The sequence below is a fragment of the Lynx rufus genome, unplaced genomic scaffold (assembly GCF_022079265.1).
Source record: "Lynx rufus isolate CCGP_SWC_20201006 ecotype Redwood Valley unplaced genomic scaffold, mLynRuf1.p SCAF_15, whole genome shotgun sequence".
Lineage (NCBI taxonomy): Eukaryota > Metazoa > Chordata > Mammalia > Carnivora > Felidae > Lynx > Lynx rufus.
The window spans coordinates 19,996,097-20,015,813 of NW_025814829.1; the positions used below are offsets into that span (position 1 = coordinate 19,996,097).

At 55.6% G+C, this 19,717-nt stretch overlaps 1 protein-coding gene and 1 long non-coding RNA gene across 3 annotated transcripts in view; one reads left to right on the forward strand and one right to left on the reverse strand.

Annotated features, from left to right (window-relative positions):
- The window catches only part of MFSD4A (major facilitator superfamily domain containing 4A), a 31,594-nt gene extending 17,823 nt beyond the window's left edge, over window positions 1–13,771 (reverse strand). For both annotated transcript variants that reach the window (XM_047076619.1, XM_047076620.1), the window contains exons 1-3: window positions 13,489–13,771; window positions 2,329–2,527; window positions 1,391–1,651 (exon numbers count right to left, since the gene is read on the reverse strand). In XM_047076619.1, the coding sequence (XP_046932575.1) occupies window positions 1,391–1,651; window positions 2,329–2,527; window positions 13,489–13,718 (690 nt within the window). In that variant the 5' untranslated portion in view covers window positions 13,719–13,771. The remainder of the gene's footprint in view (window positions 1–1,390; window positions 1,652–2,328; window positions 2,528–13,488) is intronic.
- Window positions 13,523–17,767, forward strand: LOC124509979 (uncharacterized). The gene is made up of 3 exons (XR_006961552.1): window positions 13,523–13,659; window positions 16,395–16,567; window positions 17,058–17,767. It is a non-coding gene; the product is annotated as an uncharacterized LOC124509979 (long non-coding RNA).
- The last annotated feature ends 1,950 nt before the right edge of the window (window positions 17,768–19,717 follow it).

The window sequence follows — 19,717 nt, forward strand, 5'->3', positions numbered from 1 at the left end:
TCCGGACATCCTGCCACAAACAAAGTGCCTCCAGGCTGCACCTCGTGGGGCGAGAGAAAACAGGGCTCGGGCTGACACTGGACCTTCCGGCTTCCTGGTCCTGGCGTCTCAGCTTTGACCCGGTACTGATGGCGACGCTTCCCCTTACAGGTGCCCCCCTGGAGGGCACAGGCCCGAAGCTGGGTTGTTTCCAAAGCAGTGACAGGCATGGGCAGAAAACGGAAAGGGCGAGAGAGGGGCGTGTGTTTTTCAGAGCCCCCGGTGAAGATTCTGGTACAAGGAAAGGAAAGTCACGAAGAAAGGAAAAACGAGCACTTGCTATGGGGCAGCAGGAAGGAGGCTGGTGCTGGCAGTCGGGGTGAGAGCCTGGCCAGTGTCTTGCTAGCCACTCATCGGGCCCTTGTGCCAGGGACGGCATGACGCCCCCTGCTGTGCTGCTCAGGGGGACTGGATGATCTCGAAGACCCCTTTCAGTGCTACGTGCATGGCATCGCAGCTGGGCAGCCACTGCAGAGCGGTGACAAGTGGGCCCAGAGAAAACCCAGGCCCTTCGTCACAATGGGCCATACGTTGCCTCCATCCCGCAGCCGGGCCAACGGCCGCCTGGAATATTCCACACCCGCAGCCCAGGCCGGGCCGAGCCAGGGGGCCAGGGATGCTCCCGCTGTTCCTCGCGGTACTTCCCAAGCTGGAGAGAGGGTAGGGGCGTCTCCCCACCTGTCCCTCTGGCCCCAGCCTGGGCTACTGGCAGGGAATCTGTCTTGGGTTAAAGACCACCAGAGGTTTCCGGCCAGTGACAGAGTCGGTGCTGACAGGGAGGATGAGAGCCGGGGTGCAGAGGGGCCTCAGTACCTGACCCAGTACAGGCAGGTGGTCTCTCTACCCTGCTCCCACCATGGCAGCCATGGTGTGGTCATTTTGTTCATCCCTTGACCCCCACGGGAGCCCACCTCACAGCAGGACACAGGGGAATCCCACCGGCGATGAGGGAGCCCAGGGAAGAGCCCCATACAGCCTGGGGTGCTCTGTCCCAGAGCCCCTTCATCTGGCCTTGGAGGGAGAGAGCTGGTTTCCCATGGAGCCTCGGATGGCTTGAAAGTTGACCCTGATCCCGTTGTGCTAAACCTGCTCATGGCTTTACCTCCCTGGAGAATCGCAATCATGGATTGTGACAACTGAGGACCTTCAAGATGATCTCCTGCGACCCCGTTTGTATTCAGATGCATCCCTGGGTGGGGGGGTTAGTCTTCCCGCCCCCTTGCCTTCCTGAGGGCATGCTTGAGCCCAGCACACTGCTCGGAATCGTAAGAATCTACACTGGGAGCTGCTATGGACTGACACGTGTGATGGTCCACTTGTCCCCACCCGGCCCTGCCCCGGTGGCACTCACATTGATCAGGGCCATGATCCAGAAGGCATACGACACGCGGGTCCCTGCCCGGTCCTGCGCAGGCAGCCCGGAGAGCGAGTGGTTGGACCAACGCCACGCCTCGGTGTGGTGCTGGCCTAGGACCCTGGAGGCATGGAACAGGTGGCTTCCAGAGGTGGCATTGGCCGTGCCGTTGGCAGGCAAGCAGCTGGCCTCAGACAGGAAGGGGTCGGCAATGAGGGGGCTCAGCAGGGCGCCAAAGCCCACAAAGAAATGGAGAACCTGGAGGGGGGAGGAGAAGTGGTGTGGGTGGGGGAATGGCTCAGGCTTCATACCCTCCCCCCCAACTTTGTGTTCCATCTGGGGAGTGCCTGCCTGGCCCCAGAGTGGGAAGCGATGGGGACACAGGAGAGATGAGGACAGAAGTTCCTCTCAGTCACCTTCTTGTCCGGGGATAACTGGGGTGACAGTGGCCAATTCCCTCCCTCCCGCTTCCTTCTTTCCCAGATCTTAACTCCAGCTGGGGGCCGTTCCCATGATAACACCTACCAGCTAACACCCCAAAGGGAAGGGAGCTTGATAGAGGGAAGGGCTGGATAGGAAGAGAAATACAGAGACGGGCAAGGAGCTGAGAAAACAGCAAGCCCTCCCATCACGGCACACTCCGATTCACAAAGAACCTCTTCTCTGGAGCACCTGGGTCCCTGGGACCACCCTGCACGCAGGGAGCATGACCCTACTTTAGAGCTGAGGAGGCCCGAGTCCAGAGATAGTGGCCCAGTGTGGCCCAGCTGGAGATGGCCACATAAAACCAAGACCCCGGTGCTCTTTTCTCTTTTTGCATTACCACCTGGCCTCCAGTAAAAGACACCTCACCCCAGGGAGGGGGCTGGGAGAGGTGGACAGGTTCCCGGGAGCTCCCCGTGACCACCCAGCCCCGTGGCTGCGTGCGGGCTCACCTGGAGGAAGATGGCCGAGTCCTTCTGGTAGACCCTCACCAGCTGCATGTTGGCCACGGTGTCGATGCAGCCCATGGCTAGGCCCGCCAGTGCCATGACAGAGGCCAGCACCTTCACATCTCGACAGAAGGGGATGATGGCAAACACCAGGGAGATGGCCAGGGATGAGGTGAAGAGGGCCCATAACGACTGGGCCAGGCTACGGTAGCAGAGGGGTGAGGTCAGGGGAGGGGCCTGGGGCCTTCAAATAAAGAGCCCCCTCCTTGTCCCCCGCTCGCTGGGCAGCCTCAGGGGAAGCTTCTGGTAGAGGGGGGAGGGGGCTGCTGAAGAAGCTCTGTCACTTGTTAGCTAGGGGTTCACAGGCGAGATGTTTCTTGTGCCCCAGTCTTCTCGGGTAACAAGCCCTACCTCATAGGGCGGCCGTAAGAACTCAAGAAACGGTGTGAAGCGGCACGTGATGGCACTTAGCAAAGTGCACCTGCTATGATTTTACTTACAAGCGAGTTTCAACTTCAAATTGCGGATAGGGGCGCCTGCCTGGCTCAGCCAGTAGAGCGAACGACTCTTGATCTTGGGGTTGTGGATTTGAGTCCCACATTGAGATTACTTAAAAATAAAACCTTTAGGGCGCTTGAGTGGCTCAGTCGGTTGAGCAACCGACTTCAGCTCGGCTCAGGATCGGAGTTTGAGCCCCACATCTGGCTCGCTGCTATCAGCGCGGAGCCTGCTTCGGATCCTCTGTCCGCCCCCACCCCGCCCCGCCCCTGCCCCGCCCCCGCCCCGCCCCACCCCTGCCCCGCTCTCTGCCTCTCAGAAATAAACGTCTAAAGATAAATATTTTAAAAAGCTTATAAATAAATCAATGGCTTACTTAGAAAAGATTACATACAAAGATATTTCTGCTCCTCTCATGGATGTACAGGAGGAGCCCGCTTCGAGCGTCTCATGGGTACGGTGCCGAACGCATGAAACTGGAGGTGGGACCCCGGGTGGGACCCGATTTCCAAAACATCCCCTCCCACCCCCCAGCGGGGCTGCAATGCGCTCTTCCCACACAGGAATGGCAAGACGGCCAGGCCCTTTGTAGGCGCCAAGCTAAGCCACCTGAACCAAAGCCCACAGCCGAGGTCTTTGGGTAATTTGGTGCCTCCCCACCTTGGACAGAGATCTTGACTCTCCAAGTGTCTGGAAGGGAGGCGCGGTGGCTGTCCTCACTGAGAGGTGTCTGGGAGGTGACCTTCCCCCCAGAGGAGCCCACAGCAGGCAGGCTGAGGGCCTGTCCCCCCATGAGTGAGTAAACGGAATGTCTAGGGCTCTCTCAAGATCTTTTTGGTACCCCCTACCTAATAAGCAGACTCTGAGTGAGGAAGGATGCCTTGTATTTTCTGGAACCAGGCTGAAAGGCTAATGTGAGTGAAGGAGGTTGGGCAGCAAGAAGGTTCTGGGGACGCCCGGCCGGCTCAGTTGGCAGAAGATACTACTCTTGACCTCAGGGTTGGGAGTTCAAGCCCCATGTTGGGCATGAAACCTACTTAAAAAAAAAAAAAAAAAAAGGTTCTGGAAGACAGAGGCTATAAAGGAAATTTCTCAGATTATGAACAGCTGTTCTGGCAGCTGGACCTGGAGAGGTGGGCGGGAGGAGGGGTGTGTGGCCAGAAGACATATGTGAGTTTCCAGCACATTAAGGAAAAGAAGGGGGCCCCCAGGAGAGCCCTCGGGCTGCGTCCTTCACCAGAAGTGCTTGCCTCCGACCCCCGGGGCCCTCAGCTTCTCCTTCTGGCCCATCTTTGATTAAATCCTTTATCAGAAGGGCTCTGCTGATAGCATCAGTTATTTTCTCTTTTCTTGTTTCCGGGCTGATCTGCTGGGCAGATAACTGATCACAATCCCTGCCTGATCCCAACCCTGCGTGAGCAGGGAGAGGGGACTCCCTTCACCTCGGCCACTAGGAGGAGGACAGGGAGGGCTGTGTTGTGGGGAGGCCTGTTGAGGTCTTTCCCGGGTTCCCTCCACCAACCTGATCCCTCTGGCATCCTCCCCCACCCTGCTCTGCAGGTCCCCGGTGCTGACAGCCTGGACTGCTCACTGAGGTTCATGCATTTCCGCCTCCTGCAACCTGGCCTCCGAATCTCCCTTTCCTCCCCGGTGCCCAGCACAGAGGCGATGCCCATTTCTCCACAGGTGATGAACACAGCAAGCTTCTCATTATAGCTCTCTCTCTCTCTCTCTCTTTCCCTTTCCTCTGCCTGCACAAGGATCTCGGGGTTGGGAGTTCAAGCCCCATGTTGGGCATGGAACCAGCCTCATCCTGGCTGGCCTCACTTCAGGGATGGCAAGAGGGTCCCCTGTCTCCCCTTCAGATATTCTCCCCATTGAGCTGGCACACGGGATGGCTTGCCCTTTCCACCACCTCACTCACCACTTTACGGTAACGCATGGAGGTCCCACGCCAAGGGCACACACTCTCTTAAAGAATTAACACGTTATCATTATTGCCCTGAGAAACCTAGACGAACGTGGTTAATGATCAGCCCTGTAGCAAAGTCCCAGGATCGGGAAACTGAGAGGGAAGGAAGGCTGCGAGACAAGAAAATGACAACTAACGTGCTTACGGTGCCCGAGACATTTGGTGCACACGACAGTGCCCGCGGGTAGGCTTTGCAGTTGTGCCTCTTTGACCCCCCAGTAAACTGAGGCAGAGAAAGACTGCAAAAGCCGCTGACAGTCTGGACTCAAACCCAGATCATCTTGATAACCCCTATGCCATGCTGCTTTTCCATGGAGGAGAGAGAGAGAGAGAGACAGCGGCAGAGACAGAGGCAGAGCTTGCGCGTGTGTGTAAAAGGGCTGCTGCTGGGCCACAGACTCAGCAGGGCTGGGGAGAGGGGCGGCCAGAAGAGAGCCGGGGCCAGAGTCAGCAGAGCCTCGTTTGGCAGGCTGAGAGGCAATGGGGGAACAGCTGTTCACCGGAACATGAGCCCCCAGGGGTCCCTCTGCTGGTGTCATGGCAGCTCCAAACCCTTCGTGTTATAACCGCTGGCCCCACTGCAGGCCTCCCAAGGCATCCGCTGCAGCCGTTAGTGCAGAGGCCCCCATGCCTGGCACCTTGCTCGGCCCTGAGAAGGTGCGCCCTCCGGGGCTGCTGGATGTTGCTGGTCAAACGAGAAACGTGCTCAAGGAAGCTCGTCTCGTGACCCCACCCAGGACGGCCTGGAGACGTGGGAGGCTGATGTGGGAGTTGTACGGGGTGACACTCAGACGGAGTCAGAGACAGAGACCGGGAGACAGAGGCAAGACACGAAGACTCAAGTGGGGCCCGGATGCCAGTGGAGCAGCAGGAGGCTGGGGAGAAGGGAGGGGGATGTGGAGGGCTGGGGTCACGGTGGGCTGCCCATCTAGGCCTCTCCTCTCCCCCATTGTACCCTCTCACCTCGCCATTTCTGAGAAGGACACTTGATGCCCATGGCCGGGGTGGGGGGGGAGGGATTTTTGTTCCCAGGCCCAGCGACAGGCAGGAAAGGATAAGGAGAAAACAGAAAGGAGAGGCTGGAGGAAAACTGGCCGGGGGAGGCCCCTTCCTGCATCTGCTACCAGCCCCTGAGCCATGATCTGAAGCTGCCGCCTACCAGCCGGGGCTGCAGAGGGCTAAGCCCATACCGGGCCTGCGGTTCCCGGGCACTGGGAAACGGAGACGTGTCCCCAGTAAGCGGGAGCAGCCGTAGCACAAGAAAGCCTGGGTTTCAATCCCGGGCTGCCCGCCCTCCCCAGTCTCTCCGGCAGGGCTGTGCCTGGGCATTCCAAAACCCAGCCTGAACAAATTTCTTTAGATCGGAACATTGCTGCCAAGAGAAAAGAAGTCCCAGATACACCCCAGAGCCAGACTGAAATATACTAATTGGCTTGGTCACTTAATGGTTTAGTCAAAGGCCCCTTCTAGGAATGTGGGTAATTTCAAAATTATGGAATAATAATGTCAAAACAGCTTTGGCAGCACGGATGTAGTGGGATTTGTAGTCAGACTGGTCCTCGTGTAGACAAATGTCAAATCTCTATGTTGTACACTTGGAACGACATAATATGTATGTCAACTATACTTCAATAGAAAATTTTTAGAAGAGGGGGCACCTGGATGGCTCAGTCAGTCAAGCGTCCGACTCCGGATCAGATCGTGATCTCACGGCTCTTGAGTTCGAGCCCCGCATCAGACTCCATGCTGACAGCTCAGAGCCTGGAGCCTGCCTTGGATTCTGTGTCCCCCTCTCTCTCTCTCTGCCCCTCCCCTGTTTGTACTCTGTCTCTCTCCCCTTCAAAACTAAACATTTTAAAAAGATTTTTAAAAAAGGAAAAGAGGGGCGCCTGGGTGGCGCAGTCGGTTAAGCGTCCGACTTCAGCCAGGTCACAATCTCACGGTCTGTGGGTTCGAGCCCCGCGTCGGGCTCTGGGCTGATGGCCCAGAGCCTGGAGCCTGTTTCCGATTCTGTGTCTCCCTCTCTCTCTGCCCCTCCCCCGTTCATGCTCTGTCTCGCTCTGTCCCAAAAATAAATAAAAAAAAAAAAAACGTTGAAAAAAAAAAAGGAAAAGAAAATTGAAAAAAAGACTGGTCCTAGACCTACCTCTGTCACTTCCCAGCAGGCGGCTCCGGACGAGGCACTGACACATCGCTCCTTAGAGCCTCGGTTTTCTCCATGATAAAATGGGGCCAGTAAGCTCTGTCTCCTGAGGCTGCCGTGCGGAGTCAGTGTGATGCTACAGTCCTTGGCTCACTCGCTGGGATTTGGCCCTGGCCACTGGCAGTCCCCCTCCTCGGTGCTCACCCCCTCCCTGCCAGCAGCCAGGCCCAGGGAAGTCCGCTCAGCAGAGATGGGTGCCAGCTCCTGGATTCTCTGTTCCCACTGCAGCACCCTCTGGGGTGACCCTGGGAGGCTGGTGCGGGAACTGCTGGAGTGGCAGCAAGGACCTAAGAATCCTACCCCTCACTGTATAGATCAGAAGCCAGGCCCAGACAGGGGAAGAGAGTCAGGATCCAGTTTTTGGACTCCCATTCCAGGCTAAAGCCAGCATCGTGTTATTGATCTTCCCTCCCCTGATCTCGAACTCAGAGGTTAATTCAGACCAGTTAAAGCGGGGGGGGGGGGGCAATCCCCCAAGGCCTGGGGAGATGTAGGAACAGCTTAGACTGTCGAGGGAACCCTTCCTCAGGAAGCCTGAGAAATGTCCAAGTTACTCATTGACGGCTCCAAGTGGAGGTGAAACGGGGGAGAGAGAGCAGGTCCTCCCCCAGCCTGGCGGTGGCTCTGCGGGAGGTGCCCGCCCCGCCAGTTTGCTGTGTGACCTTGAACACGCTGCTGACCCTGTCAGCCCAGGTGCTCTGCTTTACCCAGAGGGCACACGTGATCACCTTGACCTGGCGTTGCCAGGAGTGGCGGCTCTGGCCCTCCTGGTTCTGTGATAAGAGGAGGGGGGGCTGCCTGGCTCCAAACCAGAGGAAGGGCGTAAACAGTAAGATGCCAGCCAGCCCGTCCTGCCCTCCACGTCCCAGGAGTGGGTAAAAATGCTGCTGTTGACCGCTCCATGCCACCTCCATGGGAGTGACTCCAGCATGGGCACTGACATTCTCACACTCTTGCCTCAGGGCGTCCCCCTGTCCACCCTGATAATCTTCCTGGAGGGACCAGGGAAGAGGAGAAGTGCCCAGAACCCAGGAAGCGTCAGCGGCAGCCTGAGCCTCTCTCCAGCCCAAAAGGAGCCGGCAGCCTGCAAGAGAGGAGTCGGGGTCTGGGACAAGAAACCAGGAGTCAAGGCCACACCCTGGGAGCTAGGGCAGGCTGGAGAACAGTTTGAGCTGGCCAAGAGGGAAGGGGCAACTTTTGCCTTCTCGTGGCTCCCCTCTAACTGGCCGCTCCCATACTGACACCCCAGCTTGGTCAGGGCCCTGTGTTAAGGCTGGGGACACCCAGAGGGAGGAACAAGAAAGACTGCCTTTGGGGAGATCCCAGCCCAAGGCAGGGCTCAGGCCCTATTAGACTCAGGTGGGGGGGCACACCCTGCGTGTGACGACCTGCCTGGTGTGCTGGGGTGCTGGCCTTGCAAGGATGGTCTAGCGGCTCTGTCCGCCTGGAACCCCTCCCCTGCAGCTCTTTGCACGCATGGCTCTCTGCTGTCATTGACATGTCAGCTCCACTGTCCCCTCCTCAGAGGAGCTTTCCCTGACCACCTGGTGAAAGTAACCCCCCCCCCAACACTATTTACTCTCCATCCTCGTCCTGCTTTGTTTCCTTCATTTCGGTACAACGGTCCTCCAGAGCACAAGCTCCTTGAGAGCAGGGACCTTGTCTATCGTATTCTCCCCTAAACCGGGGTTTGGCTCGAAAGATGCTTGTTGGACAAGTGAATGAAGGGGTGGGATGAGTTTTGAGATTTTGTTTTCATTTAAAAAATTGAGATGGGGCAGTGGAGCGTGCGACTCTTGATCTCGGGGTTGTGGGTTCGGGCCCCACGTTGGGTATAGAGATTACTTAAAAAAATAAAAATCTTAAAAAAAATGAGATATAATTTACATACCATAAAACTCATCTGTTCAAAGTGTATAATACAGTGGTTTTTAGTATGTTCAGAGCTGTGAACCCGTCACCAGAACCTAAATTTAGGGCATCCCCCCCTCACCCCTATACCCAGAGAGAAACCCTATACCCATCGGCAGCCACTCCCCATTCCTCTCCACATCCTAGAAACCTACTGCTCTACTATATTTTCCCATTCCGGACTCTCATGCAAATGAAACCACACAGCCTGTGGTCCTTCGTACCTGGCTCCTTGCACTTAGCATGACGTTTTCGAAGTTCCTCCATGTTGTAGCATCTATCAGGACCTCATTCCTTTTTCCGGCTGAATACTACTCCACCGTACGGGTGAACCACATTTCATTTGTCCATCCATCCATCGATGAACATTTGGTTTGCTTCCACTTTTTGGCTATTAGGAATAATGCTGCTTGGGGCGCCTGCGTGGCTCAGTCAAGTAAGCCTCTACCTTCAGCTCAAGTCATGATCTCGCAATTCGTGGGTTCAAGCCCCGCGACGGGCTCTGTGCTGACAGCTCAGAGCCTGGAGCCTGCTTCAGATTCTGAGTCTCGTTCTCTCTCTGCCCCTTCCCAGCTCGTACTCTATTTGTCTCAAAAATAAATAATATCTTTTTAAAAACCGGATAATGCTGCTATAAACATTCCTGTACAAGGTTTTGTGTTGACAGGTCTTAATATACCTAAGAGTGGCATTGCTGGGTCTTATGGTAATTCCCACACTGAGATGAGTTTTTAAAGTAAGAACGGTGTCTGGGGCCAGACCCCAAGTAGGCTTTCAGCCCAGGTTTTCTGCGTGCTGAAAGGGAGACAAACTGCTGGAGGGAGAGGCAGAGGCTTTTTAGACGGGAGACCGACCAGGGGCCCAGCTCAGGGGAAGACACTGGCTTTTGTACTGTGTTCCAGAAACTTCAGGGGGCCAGCATCTTGGGGAAGCAGGGCTGATGGTGGCCTGGGAAACCTTGCAGGAAAGACTAGGTTTCATGCAACGGGCAGGAGGGAGTCAGAGCTGGGTCTTGGGCAGGGCAGGACTTGCAGGCATTTGGGGAAAATGATGGGTAGAGAAGGAGGCAGTGAATAGGGTAGAGGGGAAGAACCCAAGCCTTCAATTAGGAGGGTGCATGCAGGGCAGAGGCCAAGGTGAGGCTGGGAGAAGGCTGGGGAAGGTCTGAAAGCCATTTATCTACCCTGATGCCTTTGAGATAAAGGGGTCTCCCAAACTGCCCAGGGTGGTTAGACAGGTCCCCAAGAAACCAAGAAAACAAAAACCCTAACCTTTTATCTAAATACGCCTTTCTCTTTCCTGTCTGACAAAGCACATACCTATACACCCTGCCAACCAGGTGGCTTTGCAGTTTTCTCTTCTCTGAATGGTTCCCTGCTCTCGATACGCAAGATATTTCTAAGGAAGGTCTAGTCCAGATTCTTCTGACTCTAATTGTACCCGTCTCCCTCTTGGCCTGCACATGGTAGCTTCCCTCAAGATCTGTCTGTGCTAGAAGCTGGGGGTGGGGCCGGGGGCGGGAGGGGGGGGTCGGTAACTGATCCTGAGCAGAGAGCTCCTGTGCTGTCCTGTCCGGTCCCGCTCTAACGCCCGAGGCTGTCCACACGCAGACCCTCCAATGCATGCCCCCACGGAGGCATCCAGAAACCCTCTTCAGCCCTGGTCCTCAGTCTGGGCCCAGCAGCAGGCAGGACTGGGGCTGTCCCGAGCCCCTCACCTCTCCCGTGTGTCTGTCTGTACAGGCTGGCTCTTGCCATTTGTTAAACCAACCCCCATCCCCCTCACAAGTGCCAGCCTGGCCACACTGCTCTCGCGGTAATCACTTAAGCTGAAAAGCACTTGGTGTGGGGGTGGGGGGGTATTAGCATTTGAATTTGTGGTCAGGCCCCAAGCAATCAAGCTTTAGTGGCCGCTTTTAGGGCTACTGGCGGTTCTGTCTGTTTTGAGAAATGGGGGACTGTGATGAGTCGTCCGGACCTAGCTAGGTTGTCACTTTCCTTTATACACAGGCCACCCCTGTGACAAATCCTGCATTCCTCCCGAAGTCCACTTCGCTCCTAGCCAAAGGAAAGGGTTCTTTATGACATTTTGTTTGGGGGCTGGGAGGACTGAGGTCAAGGACTTAAATGTGAGCCTGAACTGATAGGACTCAGGCCCTCCACCTGACCCCTCAGATCCCTCCTTCCCAGAGGCGTCAGCTCAGGAATACTCAGCCCCATGCCTTTGCCTGGTGAGGACAGGGTATAACTTGTACCCTACGCAGTTCGAGAGGACTACTCAGAAAGCAAGAGCCATTTCCCGGGTATCTGGTTCCAGAGACAAATGCCTGGGTTCAAAACCTGACTCAATAGCTGTATGACGTGACCTGGGGCAAGTTTCTTTTTTTTTTTAAATTTTTTAAATGTTTATTTATTTATTTTGACAGAGAGAGGAGGAGAGGAGGGGCAGAGAGAGAGGGAGACAGAATCCTAAGCAGGCTCCGCACAGTCAGCACGGAGCCCGATGCGGGGCTCAAGTCCATGAACCGGAGCGATCATGACGTGAGCCGAAATCCGGAGTGGGACGCTCAACCGACTGAGCCACCCAGCGGCCCTCGGGGCAAGTTTCTTAACCTCTCTGTGCCTCAGCTTCCTTAGGCACAAAATAGAAACAACAGTACTACTCTGTAGGGTTGTCGTGAAGTTTAAATGAGTTGCTACGAACGATGAGGAGCTAAGAACAGTGCCTGGCATTGAGAAAGAGCTCTCCGAAGTTAGTTTTATTATTAGCATTATTTTTCTTCTCTGTGAGCCGGTTTCCTGCCCCACGACCCTTTCCACTGCCTGCTCAGAGCTCCTTGTTGAGTAAGGAGCCCCGAGGGAGGTGCACAGCAAGCAAGGAAGAGATGGCCCCTTTGGGTGTGTGTCTGTTTCTGTTGTTGTTTTCACCGAACCTGGCCCGCCAACCTGCCCTTTCAAATTACTCCCATTCCCCTTCCTGTTCTTTGCGCTACACATGTTCCTAAAAAGTGCCAGGTAAGGGAGCTTTTGTAAGGCAAAACACGCTTTTGAAGGAAGGAGAGAAAACAGAAAAACATCCTGATGGATTTCTAATTAAACCTCTAGGCAGAATCAAGAAGCGTCCTGAGCTTTCTCTTAAGATTTGCAGAATCCCCCATGCATCCAACCTTGCACAAAGCCCAAAGAAAAACCAGTGTCCACGAGACTTGCCTCTCAAGAGAATTCTTCCGTTTACAAAAGAATTTGATAATGGGGATAATCACTTCCTAATTGGGAATGTTTTGTCAGTTGGGCATCCTAAAGTGGGATCTGTCTGTATGACGCCTGTGTCCTCTCCATCAGCTCAGGGATACCTCTAGGAGCGAGCCCAGGGTGAGAGCACCTGGCTGGGCATGCCCCCCCCCCGCCCCCGTTTCTCTGGGATAGCCCAACGGGGGTTTTGTTCCTGGGCCTTCCGCTTGCTTGAGTCCATGCAGCCCAGAAAACCACCCAGCCAGGAACCAGAACCAGGGAAATCTCCAGCAGCCTCCAGTTTGCAAGCCATCTATCCCCTGCTTTTGGGTCTGTTTCCCCAGCTGCTCTAGGCGAGCAATCCTGCTGCCTTTCCGGAGGGCTCCGCGGGGGCGGCCCTGTCCAACGTAAGCCCGGGGGAGAAGGAGGCTTTGCGAGGGATGGTATCCAAAGGGGGCATCTTTCGCGGCCATGGAAGGCCGAGTCCCGAGCAGAGGCCAAGGAAGTGGAGGGGGACCCTGGCCCCAGAGTTGGAGGGTCAACTTACCCAAGCTGTGCGTGGGACAGCCCACCCCTCCCCTACGTGGCCCTAGTAATTTGGTGCTGAGCGTCTCCCAGGCAGAAGGGCTTGGCCTCCGGAGGCCGATGCAGGAACCCTGACTCCCTCTGAAGCAGGGACACACAGGACCCAGCAGCCCCGCAGCCCCGGGGGGGAAGGGACAGCGTGTGTCAGCTGAACCGGAGCTGATGGTCTGAGTGGAGCCCGCCCCAGGGCGCTCTGTCAAGCCGCAGCCAGCCCTGGCACCTGGCACGGCCCCTGAGGTGACACTCCCACTCTCCTTCCACCTCACTTCCAATTCCGCCCCCGGCAGCAGGGGCTACTGACAAACCTGAGACCCGCGGTGCGGGAGGGAGACGCCGTCCCACCGCCCCCGGTTCCATCACCCCTGGGCCCGTGGCGCGTGGGTGGGGGAGCGGGTGAGGGCCGGGTTTAACCCCCTGGCGGGGGTGAGAGAAGGCAAATAAATAATCCAGAAGTCACCTTCAGTCTCTGGAGAGACTTTTCCGGGGAGAGCCGGGGTGGGGGAGGGAAGCAGTCCAGCTAAGGCGGGGCGCGGCTGGCGGCGCTGGGAGAGGTGGTCGCCGCCCGCCAGAAGGCGAGGGCGCCCCGCGGCCCCAGCCCCGCGGGGGCAGGGACGCGGGCGGCGGGAAGGGAAGGGGTGCAAGGGAAGGAGAGGAAGGAAGGGAAAGGAAGGGAAGGGAAGGGAAGGGTCGGCGCGGCCGTGCGGAGGAGCGGCGGGGGCTGGGGTCTGGGGGCTGCGGGGCTCCCGCGCGGGCCCGGCACTCACGTCCTCTTGAAGACGCCCCCGAGGGCGCTGCCCAGCAGGAGGCAGAGCTGCTGCGAGAAGAAGACCCAGGAGATCTGGGGCAGCGAGCTGTGCGTCTGGCAGCGCAGGTCCAGCAGCGTGGGCCCCAGGAAGGCGATGCACAGGCCGAAGCTGAAGAAGACGCTCCAGTAGGTGAGCGTGGGCTGCAGGTTGCGGCGGAGCAGCCCCGACACGCGGCCGTCGCAGCCCATGGCCCCGGCTGGCGGGCTCAGCGGCTGCTGGCTCCGCGCGCCGGTGCCCGAGTGCCGCGCCGCCCGCGGGAGGGCCGGCCGGGCAGGGGAGGCCGGCGGCCGGGAGGGAGGGGCGGGGAGGGGCGGCCCGGCGAGGGGCCCCGCCCTCGGGCCCGGGGAGCAGCGGGGGCGCCTCTGCGGCCGCCTGGCACCGCGTCGGGGCCCGCGCCCTCCTCGCGCGCGGCCGGGCGCCGGCCTCCCCCTGCTTCCCGAACGCACGCTCACCCTCCCCGGCTGCAGGAGACCGACCGCCTGCAGCGCTTCGCCCCCACCCCCTCTCCAGCTGTCCGTCCCACCCGCGTCCGTGCACAGCCCCGCGGGGGCGGAGGGGCCCGCGCGCCCATTGCAGAGCTGGGCAAACTGAGCCCGAGAGACGTCCCGGACGCTCGGAGAGGCTGGAGAGCGGGACCTTCCAGCGCTTCGCCTAGGCTTGGGGAGCTACAATCCCCACCCTCACCCCCCAACCCGGCCTGGGCTTTGCGGTGGAGGAACCCCCCCCCGAGCACAGCGCCCCCCTACACCTAGGTGCTTCACAGATGCACTTCAAGGGTCTGACAGCGCCCCCATCGGCCCCCAGAATAGAAGATAAAATCTCCTACATACATTTTTTTTTCCTTTGGGAGAGTATTCATAGCTTTCATTGGACCCTCGAGAGGATAAGCATTTTAGACAGAAAACCTTAGAACTATCCGATCTGCACCCTAAGCTCCGCCTGAGAGCTGGTCTTCCCCGGCCGCATCTCTGCGCGCTGGACAGGTGCAGGAAGGAGGAAGATGAAGGTGTTCTCTCCAAACTCCACTTCTCGCCTTCTTCCTAGTGGGGGGCGGGGGTGGGCAGCGATCTGGAGGAGTCCCAAGAGGAGTTGGGAAGTAATCCTCCAGGGGTAAAAAGGGTCCTGGGGGAGAATTCCTTTTTTGCTGGAAAAAAACGGATGGGGGAGTGGGGTGAGAGGTGTCACTCTCCAGACCAGCAGTCCTTGGAGGAGCCTGCGGCTGGGCTGACACAGGCTGTCCCTCCCCCCAGGTGGCTATAGAACTGGCGAGTCCTGTGTGGTCCTGCTTCTGAGGGAGCCAGGGTTCCTGCATTGGCCCCCGGAGGCGGAGCAGTAAGGTCCAGAGTGTCACTTCTGCTGGTGGTGGCAAGAACCACGACATCATGCCCACTTGGCCCTCCAGGGGGACCAGAGCTGAAAGGGCTGAGGAGGTTGGGGGGCGGGGAGGGAGTGCTCTCCTGACAACCTGGCATGAGGAGGGGGCAATCCACATTTCTTGCAGGGCTGGCTTCATCTCACAGAGGCACCATCCCTCCTCTCCTCTGAGCACATGGGAGCAGAGCCCCAGGGCCTCTCTGGCTCAGTGGGTTGGTAGGTAGTAAGAGTTATTTATTCAGTAGTGATAATGGAGGGTCTACACAGTATTTGTGGTTCAGTAAAAAGGTCTCCTCTAGGAAAAAAAAGAAATGAATAATAACCACAAGCATTTGGTTGGGTCCTCTCTGCCATTTTCACAGAATTCCAGAACCACAGAAGCTCCGAGTTGGAAAGAACAATCTCCAGATCGAGTCCCCTATCCTCTCCCCATAGTTGCTGATAACTGCTCGTCAGTCCTGTTCTTGGCTGATACCTCTTACTGTTGAGGATCTTACCTATCATCTCCTGTGGGTCTGCTTCCAACATGGGTCAGCTCCAGTTAGGAAGGGTTTCATGCCCCACTGAAATGTCCCTCCCGGTGACTCCCCACCGCCACCCACAGGACAAGTCTAATTGCTCCGCGCATGTTAGCCCTTCACACACACCACCCGGCCCCAGCACTTGGCTTCTCCAGCCCAAACACCTAAAATTCTTTCATGATTTCTATAGATGGTACTCCCCAGATCTATCACCCTACTGGGGCAGCTCCTCCAGCCACAGTAGCCGTGACCCTGGTACAGTGCACCGTGAGGCAGCCCATAGTGTCTGGGGTGCTAGAGGCATTCTATAGCTTGATCCGGGTGGTGGTTACACAGCTATAAACATATGTAAATATTCATTCTTGTACAAACATACGCATGCTTACGATTTGTGTCTTTTACTGTAAGTTACAGTTGGACAAAATAGTGGAAAGTAAAAATAAGTCAACAAATGCAAAGTGAGGCACTTTACTGTGAATACCCAACCCCCTTAGAGTCAAGCCTTCCTTCCTTCCTTTATTTCGCCCTTTCTTTCTTTTTTTAAATTTTTTAAAGTTTATTATTTATTTTGAGGGAGAGAGAGAGAGAGCACACAGGGGAGAAGCAGATAGAGAGGAAGAGAGGGAATCCCAAGCAGGCTCTGTGCCAACTTGGGGCTCAGCATCATTCCACAAAATGCACTGTGAGATCGTGACCTGAGCTGAAACCAAGAATCTGACACTTCACCGGCTGAGCCACCCGGGCGTCCCTCTCTTTCTTTCTTGCGGGCAGAGCCCTGGAGCTGGGACTAGTAGGCAGGGAAACAGGTGAAGCAACGCGGCTCTGTAATGGGGATGCTTCGAGAGCCTGGGGCAGTATCCCATTTTGCCCAGGGAGGGCTTCATTACTGAACTAAGTGTGGAAGGGTGGGTGTGTGAAAAGATTTTTCTTCTTCTCTCTTCTTTTTCTTCTCTGTCTCCTGTTTTCCAGTATCATCACGCTGTCCACCTCCTTCAGGAACCTTTTCTGGACAAATTCTATCCAACCCCAAAATTCTAGCCAGCCCCTGATTGACTTCTTGCCCCTACAATCTTCACAGCTGTATCCATGGATTGCTAGGTTCCTCTTCCTGTCACCCAGCCTCCCTTGCAGCCAATGAAACGGTGAGTTCTTAAGGGCCTGGGACATATTTACCTATATTTTTGACTCTCCCCACCTCCACCCAGGTGCCTCACTGAATGCCTTTCAGATAGCGAGTCCTGGATAAACAGCTGGGGAACTGAGTTATTTGCACGTTGCCTTTAACAATTATTTTTGGCTTTTCATTTACATATCTTATCTCCCAGCGATAACAAGTTCCCCAAGGGCAGAGGCTGTCCTATATTTCCCGTGTCGAGTATTCAAGTATCTAACCCTAGCTGGGCACCCTGTGGTCACTCTTAAATTTTACAGAAAAACCTTGGATGGTCCCTTAGCCACTGTCTGATTTCCCTCCTTGTAAATTGGAAGGGAATTATCCCTGTCCCTCACTAGCTCTGGAAAGCAGTTTGAGACGCTAAAAAACGGAAAAACTGACTGCATTGGCAGAAAAGATCTGTAGGAGTGAAGGGTCCTCAGGCTCTTGCTGACTGAAACCTATTTCTTTGCCTCAAGGGTCGCCTCCTCTGGAAAGCTTTCCCTGACCTTCCTAGGGCCCCAAACTACATCATTGCTCATCACCTGTCTACCGCCTCTCCTCCAAGGCAAGGGCCACGGGGTTTGTTCGTCACTGAGTTCCCAGGACTGGCTCTGTGGTGAGAGATGTTTGCCCTACAGTGACTCCCACTTAGTCCTTGAAGTTGATAAACAATAAATCAATTGTATATTTTGGACCATCAACAGTGATCTACATCCGGGAAACATTCAGGGAGAAAGCAAACAAGATGATATAACAGAGAGTGAAATAAAAGCCACGTACTCTCACTACCAACCTTTCACGTACGTGGGAGCTGCCCAAATTCCTTAGTGCACAGAATCGCGATTGTATTTTGTCTTTGTTACTGTTTCCGTTAGGATTGAAAACCTTAGGGGCGCCTGGGTGCCTCGGTTGGTTAAGCGTGCGACTCTTGATCTCGGCTCAGGTCATGATCTCATGTTTGTGGGATCAAGCCCCGAACTGGACTCTGCTCTGGAAGTGTGCAGCCAGCCTGCTTGGGATTCTCTCTCTCTCTCCCTCCCTCTCTCTGCTCCACTCACGTGCTCTCTCTCTCTCTCTCTCAAAATAAATAAGTAAACATTTTTTAAAAAGAATTGAAAACCTTGAATATTAAAACATGTGCAAAGAGGGGCGCCTGGGTGGCGCAGTCGGTTAAGTGTCCCACTTCAGCCAGGTCACGATCTCGCGGTCCGTGAGTTCGAGCCCCGCGTCGGGCTCTGGGCTGATGGCTTGGAGCCTGGAGCCTGTTTCTGATTCTGTGTCTCCCTCTCTCTCTGCCCCTCCCCTGTTCATGCTCTGTCTCTCTCTGTCCCAAAAATAAATAAAAAACGTTGAAAAAAAAATTTTAAAACATGTGCAAAGAGAAAAGTTTTGATCATCACAGCCTAGAGGAGGTCACTTAGACTTGGGCCTGATTTCATGTTGGGCGGAATCCGCTAAGTGACCGTGGGCCTGCTCTCGGTCCCCAGGACCCTCTGGTCTCTGCTTCCCAGACCCTGAGGAGGCAAGGCGGGTGCAGTAGAGTGAAGTCTCTGGTTCAAGGTCATTAAGCACATCTGCAGTTCCTTTGGCCATTCTAGGGAATGAGGCCGCCCCTCCCCCACGTCCGGATTTTATCCTCACAGCCCTGGCGTCATTGCTTTGCCGGTCACAGTGTGGAGAGCGGATTGGCAAGCTCTGTCTGGGGTTGGCATGGGGTGGGTGGCAGACAAGTTGGTGCCAAGGACTGTACCCAGATGCCCCAGCCCCCCTACCCCACATAAATGCTGACAGCAGAGATGGGTATGTGTACAAAAAGCCTCCTTTGCCAAATACCTGGGTGAACCGAGTTCTCAGCCTGCGTGGAGAAGTGGGGGGGGGGTGGTGACTGCAGGTTCCAAGAAGGATAGAAGAGGTGGGAGCCGGTAAGATGGCCCAGAGGCATCTTAAGAGTTAGACCGGTGGCCACATGCATCCTGGAGAGAATATAGCATAGCAGTTAGCTGCTGCTGAATGCATGTTAGTGCTTAAAAGGGCTCGTTAAGCCAGTCTCGCTTTGAGGGTTGGAAAGACCTCTGAAATTATCCTTCCACTCAGAAATGGAATTCTATTCATGGCATTGCTCAGCCTAAGCTTTAGCACGTCCAGGCTTGGGGTCGAGTGTGAGATGTGTGTGAAAACTGAGCCTTGGTTTCCTCCTCTCTAAAATGGGGAGAACAGGGGCACCCGGCTGGCTCGGCCGGTAGAGCATGGGACTCTTGACCTCAGAGCTGTGTGTTCAAGCCCCGTGTTGGGTGTAGAGATTACTTTAAAAAAAAAAAAAAAAATAAAGCAGGAAGAATCGTGTCTCCCTTACTGTGAGAAAATGTAGACGGAGTGCAACACAGGAGGTGTAGATATTAAGAATCTGGTATACCAGATTCTCAATAAGTTCTCCTCCTCCTCCTTCCTCACTGCAACAGCACAAACTGCTCTATGGTTTTTTACACGAATACAGTGGCTAGCAAAATATGACCAGCAGCATCAGTATGTCCTGGGAAGCTGCTAGACGCGAAGATTCTCTAGGGGCGCCTGGCTGACCCAGTTGGCAGAGCATGTGACTCTTGATCTCGGGGTTGTAAGTTTGAGCTCCCCGTTGGGGTGCGAGATGACTTAAGAGCAAAATCTTAAAGAAACGGAAAGGCAGATTCTCACTCCTGCTCCAGACTGGATCAGAAAGTCTGGGGGTGCGGCTCAGTCATCTGTTTTAATAACTCCCCCCCCCCAGGGTATTCAGATGTGGCTACAGTCTGAGAATTAGTGCTCTCGAGTCACAGAGGAAGAGTCTAATTCCCATTCTACGGCGAGCCATTCAGTATTGAAGACATCCTTCACGTTCTTCCTAAGTTTCAGTGTCCCCAGCAACATCCTCTCAACTTCCTTCAGCCATCGGTCGTCGGCCATGTATTCCAGACCCCTCGCCAGGCTTCTCTCCCATCATGCCATGCTCTGATTGTTAGTGACCCTCATAAAAATGGGGGCTCGTTGCACTACACTCAGGGCTCCCGCGTGGTCTCAGCTGCACACAGCACGACGGGTTTGCCGCCTCCTCCTCTCTAGAAACTTTGACAGCAATATATTGAGTGCCCATTCTGTGCCA